Below are 12942 nucleotides of genomic sequence, written 5' to 3'. Positions count from 1 at the left end.
AGAGCAGTAAAGTGACATCTGTGTCTGCCCTCAGTCCCTTCTCTTTCAGCACTCTCCACCAAGGAAACGCTATACTGATTGTTTTCTGTGTTCGTCCTCACCGTCAATGCCTTTTTTTAAAAATGTAATCCTTCCTCTGAACACAGAGTTTCTATTTTAGCATCAGCAACTTTTCTTGGATGCTTCTTAGGTTTTTTGCCATAGACTCCAATATACTCCTAGTTGCTGATAGCCTCCTCTATCACTACAGTTACTCTCCCCAGAATTGCTGGTTGACATAAAACCCATCACTACCGGTGTGCAAGTGCAAGAATGTCACTACAGACATCAGATTTAAAAACTAAAGTATACTGTGAAATACAGAGAGATTTACCTGCTGGTGATAGGCTTCATCAGCATTGAGTGAATTCGTTTGGCAACAGCTTGAATCGGACATTCATTTATATTTAAAAACTGTTGGGCATTGTCTTAGCGCTGGTTTATCCATAATCTCTGTCACTTATTACACTAGTTGCACTTCTTCTGTTGTCATTCACCTCCAGGTCAGTAATTTCAGTTTCTTTCTTATAATTTTCCTCCTTCCTTCCCTGCAGGAAACTGGATGCCTTCATTTATGACGCAGCGGTGCTGAACTATATGGCCAGAAAGGACGAGGGCTGCAAGGTAAGAAATAGATGCCATTCCACAGCTCTGCATAGTGACACACTCATACATAGTGGCAGCTATTGTTGAAGGCCCTGTACCCTGCAGCTACTGAGTGCTAAAACAACCTCAGTGTGCTCAGCCTAACCATATGCAAAGACCAATTGTAACAAAAGCACAACAAGCATGCCAAATGAGTACTTCTACATCTGCATTAAACAAATCAAACACATCACATGCATTTATATTTGTCCCTCGAGGCCTGTAGCTGGTTAATATTGTCATTTCTGGACAGCACTCGTGTTGATTTATTTATAAGTTTGCATTTGATATGGCTCCCACAGCGAGATGAAAATCCTACCCAGTGATCATTTGTAATAAGGTTTGTGGGAGGTCTGAGCTCCCAGCAGCCTCATACAACAGCCATCACTGCAGTAATTATTACAACTGATGTGGATCTATATTAATTCCTCCACTGAAACAATATCCCACACTCCAGCACTGGGATTTTAGGGGATGCCGATATTAGAGATGAGCCAACTGCTTTGCATGTGTGCAACAGTAGACAGAAAATATTACAGCAGAAATCAGTACTAATTTTCATTTGTTTATTGCCATCTGTCTCTTTGAATCTGTCTAGGGATTCATGTGCTTGTGTGTGTACGCGTGGATATGTGGGACTTTACGTGTTTGTGTTTTATTCCACAAGGTGATGACCATCGGCTCTGGTAAGGTGTTTGCCACTACGGGCTATGGCATCGCCCTGCACAAGAACTCTCGCTGGAAACGGCCACTGGACCTGGCTCTACTGCAGTTGGTTGGAGATGGTAAGACAGAAGGGTAGAGGGTGGGGCACTCAGGAGCATACGGCTGACAGATGAAGCATTTGAGTCACAAGAAATGACCTCAAAAGAGCAGAAAGTCATAAACATTTCCCACTGTTTGTTACTTGGAACGGTTGGCTAGTCATTAGGCCAATGCAAATAAAATAACCTGATTAAAGGAAAAGGAAGGTTTCATTCACGAGTCTTGTAACATTTCTGAATTGCATGATAGGAGAACTGCAATCCATCAGTCACTGCATGCTTTCCTCATTTCACTCATTTCATTATCAAAACCAAGCTGGAGGTAAAGAGGCCATGTTCACACAGGCAAGTTAAAGGCAGAATAAGGAGGATTTTTTCAGTTGCTGTTTGTGAACACACTAAAGTTGGCCCCTCCTCCCCGACTCAACAACCGAGCAAGCGGGAGTGACAGAGAGTAGCGGTGGTCGAGTGATCTTTACAGTGAATGAAACCAGAAACAACCCGAACACAGAAAAATAATAAGATTACATTTTTTGAATGCAAATCACAAATAATTGTCAAATAATAATTAGCCGCTGGCTAAAGTGTCTTTTTACATATCCGATAGAAGAGTTTTAAGTAATTTGTATTGTTCTAGAATGTCAGGAAATCAAGTATAACACTAGAAGGATAGGAAACATTTGATAAAAAATCATTTTGCAATTCATCAATATAATGTGGACAAGGTCAACAGTAGATTTTATTAGTCAGCAGTGTGATACAGATGGTGGTTAGATAAAAGAGGACTAAGTCAGGCAGAAGTCAAAGATGAGGAAGAGAGATGGTGCGAAAGGCATGAGGGAAAGGAACTTTTGAGGGGTGAGGATTGGGGAGGGTGTGATGGGACGGGTGAGGGTCAGTGAAGAAATGAAAGGAGTGGAAGGTTTGAAGAGGAAAGAGAGAGGAAGATCAATATAGAAGGTTAGAGGGAGGCAGAGCAGAAAGGAAGAGGAATGGAGGTGTGATCTACACACACACTTGTTTTCTTTCTATCTGTTCACACACTGTAGCACATCACACGTTCTCTGTCACATCTCTTTGATTACCCACACACACACACACACATATTTATTTCACTTATTTGTTGTTTATGTATGTTGTTGTTTTTGTAACAGTCACCTTCTATTTGAGATGTCACATTTTTCTTCTTTTTTTCTAAAGCTGGGAGATATAAAAGTTCCTGTGAGGTTTCACCTCCATGCCTCATCTTTCTTCCCATCTTCTGACTTATTTTTCACTTAGATTTCACATTTCTCTCTACAATTCAAATTGCCTGTCAAGATCATTTGAGGTCTTTTGGTTTCCTGTTGAGCTGAATGATGACATTTTATAGCAGATTTGGGTTTAGAAATGTGAAGTGTGCTATTGCTGCAGTGACAGGTTATTTTTATATCAGCGTAGTTCTATAAAAGCAAATGTTAATAATATAACATAACACCACAAAAGATCGATGATAATTGGTCTCACAGAGATTTCTTTCATTGGAGGCGGATACAAAAGTCTGTTTTTCATGTGTGTTTAAATAAAATTCAGTCTTTGAGCACTGATGATTCTGTTGCCCTGATGAGAAAGGAAAGTATCACGACAAACATTCCTAAAAATGCTGGAAGAAAAGGCTTTCTCTTCAGCTGGTCCTGAACAGCAGCTGGCAGTATGACAGAAACAGTCACACACATGCCTACACTGCATGTCACCTCTAGTAAAGTTCATTTATACAGTAGATACACAGTTCACCTTCAGAACCTTTTATGTGTTTATAGATGCAGAAAATCTGGGCTGTTCCAAAAGGTCTTATGGTGGGGGAAATTTTCAAAAATAATATAGGACTAAACATGAGGTGATTTATTTATTTATCGCCCAGTTATTCTTAATGAAAAGAGCTACTTAACAGCTTAAACATGCCCTCATTAAAAAATAATGCAAAACCAGACTTTGCTTTTGAAAGTCTTTAAAACAGTTTAGAAGCTGTAATGCTTTCATATTATGTATTTTTAGGCTAATTATTTTACCCCCCAAAAAATGATTGCCCTAGAACATACACAGTACCTAAGAAACCACAGTCACAGGACGCTCAGAGAAACTCAGTTTCTGTTTGGGAACTATTAATTTTTATATTGAAATCAATATTGATTTACAGTTTAATGGTCTGCATTTACTTTAGCAAGAGTTTAGCTAGAGTTTTCTTTCTTATTTACCATCATGAATTATTATTATTATTATTAATTATTTATATAGTAAAATCGATGTCAGAAAATCAGATACAGAAATATAGATATATATTTATATAGCAGCATGGGTTGGTAACTTGTTGCATTCAATGTGAAGTTACTCTTTAACTAAGAAAAGGAGTAAGTGTAGAAGAGAGAAAGACAAGGAAAAAAGTTAGCTAGAAAAGAGCAGGATGTATGAGGAAAGGAGAAGTAGTGGAGGCGCTCATCGCTCCTTTTGGTACCTTTTTAATAGCACGATTAACTGGCTGGCATTGTTAACCAGTCTGTTTATGCCTGTTTGTGTCAATCATGGTCTCTCAGCGCTTCACAGTCCTGCTTCTGATGCGTGTGAGTGTCTGGAAGAGGGGGTTGAAAGGAGATAGATGGAAAGATAGAGAAAATGAGAGAGGAAAGACTTTTAATAGTCTGTAACAGTACGTATATGTGTTTACTAGATACATGAACTGAGAGAAGGTACATCAAAATTTGGATCTGCAAACATATATACACAGACATATTTGAACATCCAAACTTCAAAAATATGTCAAAATAAGATACAAATATTAAATTACTCAAAAATATGTTCAAATTACTGGTTTCTAGGTGAAAAACGATGCTACCAAGACAAAATCAATGTTATTTTATTAAAAGCATTTGACTTCTTATCTTCCAGCTGTAGCCTACTTATAAAGCAAATATAATGTTCTGATTTCTTTTTGATTGAGATGTTTTGGCAATATTTGCTGTCCTCCATTCATGTCAGAAGCACTTTGAATAGAACAGGAGGAAGCGATGTTGAATAACTTTTATATACTGACCTTGAAAGGTTCCAGTAATTTGGTTTGCAGTAGTTACAAGGATAGTCAAGAGCCCTTCTTTTATGTTTCAATAATGACGGGAGCTTTTTAGCTTCTGCTGGCGTCAGTGCTCAGTAATGGTAAAAACAGTGATAAATCTGCATTCAAAGAAAAAAAAAAACCCTTGACACTGAATGAGTACCTACTTCAATACATCAGAAATCATGAAGATGAAGCAGTAATGCAAATAAGCTATGAATGACAAGAAGCAAAATGACTTCACAAAAGCTAGATGAAGACTATCTCTATGACTATGTTTAGGTGCACAGTAGTATTCTGTTGATGTGTTTATGCTCCTACACATTTCATCCTGGTTTCAGAAATAGGTCTGCATCCTGGTTTTGAAAAGCTCACTCAAACTCTGATAGAAAGGTTTTTGATCATCTTGCAGCCTAAATCTCTATTTAGATACAGCAGCACAATTATTTTACATTAAAGCAGCTACAAGGAACTTTAATTTTGTGTTGATTCTGGAGGCCCCTGGGGATGCCGTAGTTTTTCCACTGTTGTTTATTTCAAGGGGAATCCCACCAAACCCGACCCGGTGGCAGGCATTAAGATTAAACAGCCAATATTCTCGCTGATGGTCTTGTTTGTTATGTAGGTCATATACAGGCAAAATATTAAATTGAGACTGTTTTATAACCAGTTAAAAAATGTTTAAAAAACACAGACACACCGAAGGAAGAAGTGTGGGAAATTATAATGTTTCTCTTCCTTTTGAATGTTAATTTAAGTTACACAATGATATAGATTATGTTCATTGTATGTACCTATGAATTTAAGTGTAATTCTGACATTGGTAAGGCAGAATTACAAAAGCAGCAAACTTCAGGCAGCCATAAAGCAAAGTTGCTTTATTCCAAACAGTGTCAGCAGAAAGTACAGAGAGCGGAGACGAAGTGGACAAAAACATCAAAACACACCTGTACAGATAGCACACAGTATACAGAAATTTTCTAATGTCATCATTTATTCAGGTGTGTGAATAAATGTTTTGTGTAATAATCCAAATTGGATTAAGAAGTTATTTGTCTGAACAACACTGAAGGACCTGCTGTAAATTGCATTTCACGTTTTTGCTTAATACTATTTAGGTTAATTGTGCTCTCTATATTGTTCACCCAGAAACTCCACACCGAGCCATAGCAACCTTGTAACCAACCCCAAAGACATCACATGAATTCATTATTCACAGCACATGCACTGTGGCCCTCAACAGGTCCTGTAATTGTTCCTCATAATACATCTCTTTGTTAGAGCACGGTCCTTTCTTTTTTTAGCGCGACTGGTCAGTCACCAAATTGGCTCCTCCGGGGAGCAATTTAGTCCATTCGCAATTAGTAAGCTCCAGAGTCGACATGGAAAATGCCTCAGTGCCAAAAGTGACAGCTGCTCCCAGGGGCAGAGAACACTAGAGGCTGACGGCACATAGATTCTGAAAATGTTCAGACTGAAAGCTGAGTTTTTTTACACCTAAAATGAGACATCTGGCAATTTGATAGGGTGACACCACACTTACAAAACTGTTGATATGGAAAAAATTAAAAACTAATAATTTTTTAAGGAGGGTCTTCTATAATGTAGAAATGTTTTTAATTCTCAAATATGTTTAAACCCTAATTCGGCCTACAGAAAAAACTAGGCCTTTAAGAATAAAGGTCTTAAAGCCTGTCTCTAATATTAGCCTCTTTTTTTAGTTTTTTTCAGTCATAAGTACACTGTATTGCAAAAGTTCTTTTAACTCAAAAAAAAAAATGTTGAAATGCATTACCTCAAACATTTTAAGTACACAAACTCAATTTTGTAAGTTAAGAAAGATTATTGATGAAGCACTTTTACTAGTAAATTTCAGTGACACTAACTTAGATTTGTAAGTTACAGAAATTCCTTGATCAAGAATGTTTATTTAACAAAATTTAGTTAGTTTACTTTTGTGAATTAATCAGTTCCCACAATTTTTTGAGTGAAATCAACTTGTCTGGTTTAACAGTGTACATTTAAGTCATCGTCGTCCTATCTGATCTTCCTGTTTTAATATGGTGTTTCAAAATCAATGCTTCCTCTTTGTTTATATTTGTCTTGATAAATTTAGGATAATGTTGATTTCCAATGTATTTATTACATTAGTACAACTCATATTACACTCACCATTCTACAGCCTTGAGTTTGTATTTTCAATAGAAATCTTCTTATTCACTACTTCCAATCGCTTGTACTTTGTTGTTTTTAAATCAGTGTTAAACTACTGCCAGTGAAACTCAACACTTCCACATCATAAACCTTCCAGCAGCTCAAAAGGTAGAACATCTGCCTCCCTGATAGTCTTTCACTGTGGGATATATCTGCAGGAAGTGTTGGTTTCACTTAACAGGATAGAAAGAAGGGCAAAGTAGAAGCGGAATTTATTAGTGAAGGAAAACAGTGTTTGTGTTTAGAAGCAGCAGAGTGGCGATGACATGGCTCTGTTCCTGTACAGATGGAATTAGAGCTGTGGATAAAATCCTGAGTTTAGCATGTGATCCATTACAGTACAGGTAGCTTCCCTGCCCTTAATGGTTTTTAATTTCATTAGTGTCTGTTCTTTATTTACCTATAGGCCTCATTTGAAAATCAGCTTTTTTTCATTCAAGATGTTATTGTATTCTGTGATAAACCATAGTGTGTTCCTTTAGTTAACAGGTGTAATAGTCATTATTGCCTGTTGAACTCTGTTATTGGAGCTGACCCCCCATTTGCTGAAACATAAAGAAGTGACCCAGTTGGAAAGCAGATGCACAGCAGTACTTCTGATAAAGGAAACCTTTTGAAGGTGAGGCAGCTGTGTGTCAAGTCCCACTTGGCTCCAGCAGACTTCCAAGAAATAAACCATCTTCAAAGTGTTACTGCAAAGGACCAGGATGCAGGAATATGTACAGATACAACTGCTGATGTTGCACCTGGGCTCAAATCCCCACAGGACAGCGCATCCAAAGTTTGCCTCCACTCCACTACTCCTTTGTGTCACTCACATTGATTCATGCTGACTGAGCAAAGCCAACTAAACACCACACACACAAAAGAATGATAAAAAAGAGAATGCAAACAGCTTTTGGCACTGAGGGTGGAACATACTGTAGCAGCATAGTGCACCCTCGGGAAATTGATTGTTCTTCTTTCTTCACATCCTTTTTTTTTTGATGGCTTTGAGTCTTCAGAGACCCAGATGTTGATTTTAATTGTATAGACACAGAATATAGCTGCAGATATTTCTCTAAACCTGCAATTTATTTCCACAGTCAAACAAAATCCACAGATCATTTGGGATCAACATCTACAAATAAAAGAAATGTTAGAAATGGCAGAAGTTTCCCTTTAAAAGTCTGACACTTGGCATTCTTCTTCTCCTTCTTTTACTGAAGAATCCTATAAACCTTGGTTCATTGTCTCACACAACAAAGAGCTTTAAAGTATTAACTCCCACTGGCTCATTCGACATAAATGTTTCTTTGAGCAGAAATTATTTCAATAAGTCTTCAATGTTTAGTCACACTGGTGGACTACAGTCCCCTCAGTGTATTTTTGTTGGAAGATGAGAGGGTAGAATAAAAGATGGGATGGTTGTTAAAGTTGAAATTGTTCTGGCAGTTGGACAAAATATTCTGGCTCTGGCTTGTTGGAAGTTTGATAACCCTCATAACTCCAAGTGCCTTGCCGAAGCACCCTTGAAAAGATCAATATTTTTAGGGATCCATCTCCTTAGAGATTAATTAGACTTCACCACCGCCATACACATAGACACCACCTCTTGCATCTCTCCCACTTGGAAAACATGCGCTGTATCTCAGGCTGGTTGTCCAATCATTATTTGTGCCTTTACAGGTCGACTGACAAAAACCACTTTCAGTTTTCACAAAACAATTTATTTTAGAGATGGAGAAAGTATGCAATGACACGGCGGCAGGAACAACTATAGCTCATATAATTTACTTCTGTCACTCAGAAAAAGCTGCCACAATAACTTTAAATTATTTGCTGTGTTTTCTGTCTTGAACAGTATTTCTCTACCTGTAAAGTTCACTTTGCTACATCTACAGTTATTCATATACTGAATATTGTGAGTGTCACTGAGAATAAAATATAATCCAACCAAAATATGACAGATATAGATTATATGAAATTGAACAACTCCAAACCAAATAAGTTTCTTTGTTTAACAAGCTGCCTTCCATTTCCATTAAACAGAAAAAAACATTTTACAGCTAAATAAAAGCCAACAAATCATTACTAATATTTGTAGATTGTGTATCTTGCTTGATAGTAACTATTTAAAATGTATTTTTTTATAATTGAAATGGAGACTACAGCCTACTTGTAAGCAAGGCTCCATTTGAGAAAAATCATGTTTTCTTGCATTTTTGCTGATGATGTTGTTCTTTTAGCTTAATCAGACTGTGTCCTCATGCATTGGGATGGTTTCTGGCCAAGTGTAGCTTGAATAAAGTGGTAAAGTAAGAACGAAAATGCTCAAGTCTTCTAAGTAGGTAGTTTTACATTGCGTTTAAAAAATAATTCATACGACTGGTCATTAAAAGGCTCATTAGTGTTTCCTGATCTAAAACCTCTGTGGTTAAAGTTTGGTTGAGTAACTAAAACTTTGATGTTACCTAAGGGTTTTTTGCAGTTTTTGGAGTACATTTGCCTTTGTTGTAAGGGGACAGGTAATATTAATCTTCTCAATAAATTACCAATGCTGTTTTATGTTCTGGTGAGGACTGTTCAGGTTGTGGACTAAAGCATAAAAAAAAAAGGTTGATGTGCATCCACTCGTCAGAATACACCACTGTTCTTATTCCCAATTCTGGCCCATGTCAGCTCTTCAGAAAAGCAGAAATTGTTATCATAGTCACTTGTCAGATTGGACTACTGTACCTTGACCATCTGTCTGTGTAACTTGTGTGTGCAACGGGCATCAAATGACACATTGCCCTGTGATACGGCTAATTTGTGTTGAACTTAAGGGACAGGCAGGGGGTAAAGTGGGACAGAACGATCTGGTGCGGCACTCCGGCGCTTTCGATTAATAAGTAAATAAATCTGATGGGCAGTTTCATACATAATAATGTCAAGCGAGTTTATTTTTCGTGTGCTGCAGCCTGTCATTCCTTCTAGCTGACGAACAAATAGGCCGCACACTCAACACACATCCATTTTCTGATGTCATCCCTTCCCTTTAGTGGGTTCATGCATGCATATGTCGATCTCTCAGAAGGGGAGGAGCCACTGATGTTCATTTCTTTTGTCTAGCCTCCTTTGGGCCAGTGGGATCCGGAAAAAATATGTCAAGCAATGGGTGCTTAAAAGAAGGTCAGCTGTCCAAAAAGGAAACAGTTCCACTGGAACTCACAGTAAAAATCAATTAGGGAATTATTTTGAGCATGGGTAATTTTATTCCTGCTGCACCACTACATCGGATTTAAGGGTTTCCCCACCTGCCAAATCCCACTTTAACCCCTGGGGACAAGATCAGAAGCTTAGACAGTGTACAAAAACTGCTCTTTTTCATTGAAAGGAGACAGTTGAGGTGCTTCCATCTGGTTGTCTGTTTGCCTTCTTGTAGAGGTATTCCAGGTGATGCCATATGTTAAAACTGCTCTATAATACCCTTTCCCTGAATGCTTTTTCTGCACAGATTGGATAAATTAGATGTTATTTATAATGCCACTGAGAGGATTGATGATTAGGGCGCTTAAACCGTCACTGCTGACCAATGTAAAGCTATTAAAGGGAGACAGGCACATTCTCAAGGTTATAATGAAAGAAATATTCAAGTGTTCCCAAATCACCACTAAACTGTCAAAAAATCAACAGAATAAAAATATGAATTTAATTTTAAGCTCTGCCTTTTTCCCCTCTGTATTTGCACGTCTGTTCCTTTCATTTGTGCAGACGATTCCCTTTCTTTATTCCGTGGCATTTTCCTCCTTGGAGCAGGTGAGAGAGGATACAGCTGAAATTCCGCCTGTCTGTCAGCCCTTTGTGGGGAAGATTTCTCCCAAAGAGCAGCTTTATGCGCCACTGACTGCCATGATTAACGTATTTACAGGGAGATAAAGGGAGAGAGGCGGAGAGCCGGACAGGGAGAGAGAAATCAGCTGAACCCTCATTGAAACTCGATGAATTAGATTATGGGAGTGAGCCGCACACAGAATGAACATGCGTATTAGCTTCTATTGTCAGGATCTGTGCGGGGAGCGGGGTGAGGTCGATGGAGTTGAGCCCGGTATAATTCAGCTGTCAAGAAACGTTTGAATTCCAACACATGACTGTTGGGGAAGTGAAATGTGGCACACACTGATTCATGTTGGAGTGAGATTTGTGTTTTGTTTGAGAGGATTTGACGTTTCAGTCAACATGGCCAAGTCGTGGTGGTCTAATCCATGTGGCGGGGCTTTATGGAGGGGTTTCCAGACAGCGTTAATTAACCCGGAGGTCGATTAATATTGTAACTGTGAGCATTGGGAATTGGAACTTCCTTTGACTGGGACGTCTTCAGAGTGTGTGCATGACAGTGTGTGTGTATGACAGCGTGTGTGTGAGTGTTTTAAAAGTCCTGTGCGACCGGGTCGGTGCACATCTGTCTACATAAGTCTCTCTGTCCATTTGAGCCTGCTTTGCTTACCCACTGACTCATTCTTTTTGATTAATGCATTAATGGCCAGCACTGAGAGTCCCATTACACTGGAGCTCAGAGTGTCTATCAGATATGTGTGTGCGTGATTCTGATGACAGTTTGAGCAGAAAGTGTAATGTTTGTGTGCCCCCCCACCACCTTTCATCTCCCATGCTCTGTCGCGACGCTCTGTCCTCGGTGTGCCCGCCTCAGATGCCAGGCCATTTCACAGCCTGCTTCAAAAGGCTTCCTCTCACTTCCAGTCACTGCCAGTAATTCCCAGTTTCTCTTTTCAATCTCATGACTTTTTCTGCAAATGGCCTCTAATTCTTTCTCATACGACCTCTTCTCCTCTCCCATTTCTTAGCCTTCCCCCCCGGTGTTCTAATTCTTCATTTTCCATTCACATATTTCCATGCTTGTAATTTGTAGCATCTGTAACATACCGAGACACATGCACCTTTCCTTGGATTTATCACATCTAATTTCTAGTAACTGATACGCTGCATCTTCATTTTACTGCCATGGGCACAGAATTTCCCTTCTTTCTTATCTTATCTTTATGTTATCTTTCCTTGCTTTGCTCTCTCCCATCAATCTAATTTTCTCTTTCATTTTAACATCATACAAACAAGGTTGTACTCCCTCCTCTCATTTCTCTCCCCCGTGCTGCATTTCATCATATGTATCTTTTGTGCTGGAACACAATAGACTCCATCCTCCTCCTTGTTCTCTCTTCACCTCTTCAGTTTTCCTTCTGTTGGTTCTTCTCTCTCCCTCGGGGGATGAAACACCTTGCTCTCATTACAAAGGGGCGGTAATCCCCTTTTCAAATTTTTTTCTTTTATTTCCTCCTCCAGTACTGTACTGTTTCAGCTCCTTCTCCATTAATGTCTTTTCTGTACGTAATTCCTCATTTCTTCTTTCTTGTTCACTCTTCTGCCCCATCATCTTGCTCTCTCTTTCCTATGAGCCTTATAAACCTCCTCTCTTACCTTTTTTACTTATCTCGTTATTTAATTTTCTTTCAGCTTCTCCTCCTTTTTTGACCTCCTTGTTCTCCCTCCATCTTTTCTCTTGCAGATGAGATTGATATGTTGGAGCGTCTCTGGCTGTCGGGTATCTGCCACAATGATAAGATCGAGGTATGACGTCTTATACCTTTTCTCCGCTTTTCTCCATCAACCTGGCACACGGTCAGCCACTGCACTGTTCATAGTTTGTAGTCCAACCTTAATGCTGGTCAGATTGTCAGATTGTTGTCCAACCAACCTGGTGTCAAGAGCTATCCATGGTGCTGATCCCAATGTGAACGAAGACCAGACACGGACTGCCTTAAGAATGTTTAGACATTTTTCTGATATTCCCTCTGACAGATAACCAGGTATCATCAAAATCATCTTATCAATCACCATTTATAATCTAAAAAAAAAACATTTCAGAGACCACATAAGAGAATTGAAGCGAGAAACCTCTTTAACATTAAAGCCTCAGTACTTTTAGTTTTCAGTTTTCACTTCATAGTTGCCTTAGTTTTTTTTTTGATAAGAGTGAATTTTACCCTGCTTGTCTTACAGCTTATTATTTACTTCAACTTCACTGATAAATGTGACACCAATATTGACAATATGGGAAAGGGTGATTTTTCCAATCATAAAGCTACTTGATGGAAAACTAAGTGGAAAAACTGTATATTAAGTGGTTAAAGTCGTCACAAAATCCAAAGTATATGATCA

General features: G+C 38.7%; 1 protein-coding gene across 1 annotated transcript in view; it reads left to right on the top strand.

The window, feature by feature from the left end:
* grin2da (glutamate receptor, ionotropic, N-methyl D-aspartate 2D, a) overlaps positions 1 to 12942 on the top strand; it is a 127248-nt gene that overhangs the window by 101856 nt on the left and 12450 nt on the right. Inside the window, exons 14-16 of the mRNA XM_035681884.1 lie at positions 594 to 663; positions 1352 to 1469; positions 12290 to 12351. Of these exons, the coding sequence (XP_035537777.1) occupies positions 594 to 663; positions 1352 to 1469; positions 12290 to 12351 (250 nt within the window). The remainder of the gene's footprint in view (positions 1 to 593; positions 664 to 1351; positions 1470 to 12289; positions 12352 to 12942) is intronic.

The sequence above is a fragment of the Morone saxatilis genome, unplaced genomic scaffold, assembly GCF_004916995.1.
Source record: "Morone saxatilis isolate NCDOM2014 unplaced genomic scaffold, NCSU_SB_2.0 Contig9, whole genome shotgun sequence".
In the NCBI taxonomy this organism is placed as follows: domain Eukaryota; kingdom Metazoa; phylum Chordata; class Actinopteri; family Moronidae; genus Morone; species Morone saxatilis.
Note: the sequence above shows the minus strand (reverse complement) of the source record. Positions and strands in the feature narration are given on the sequence as shown.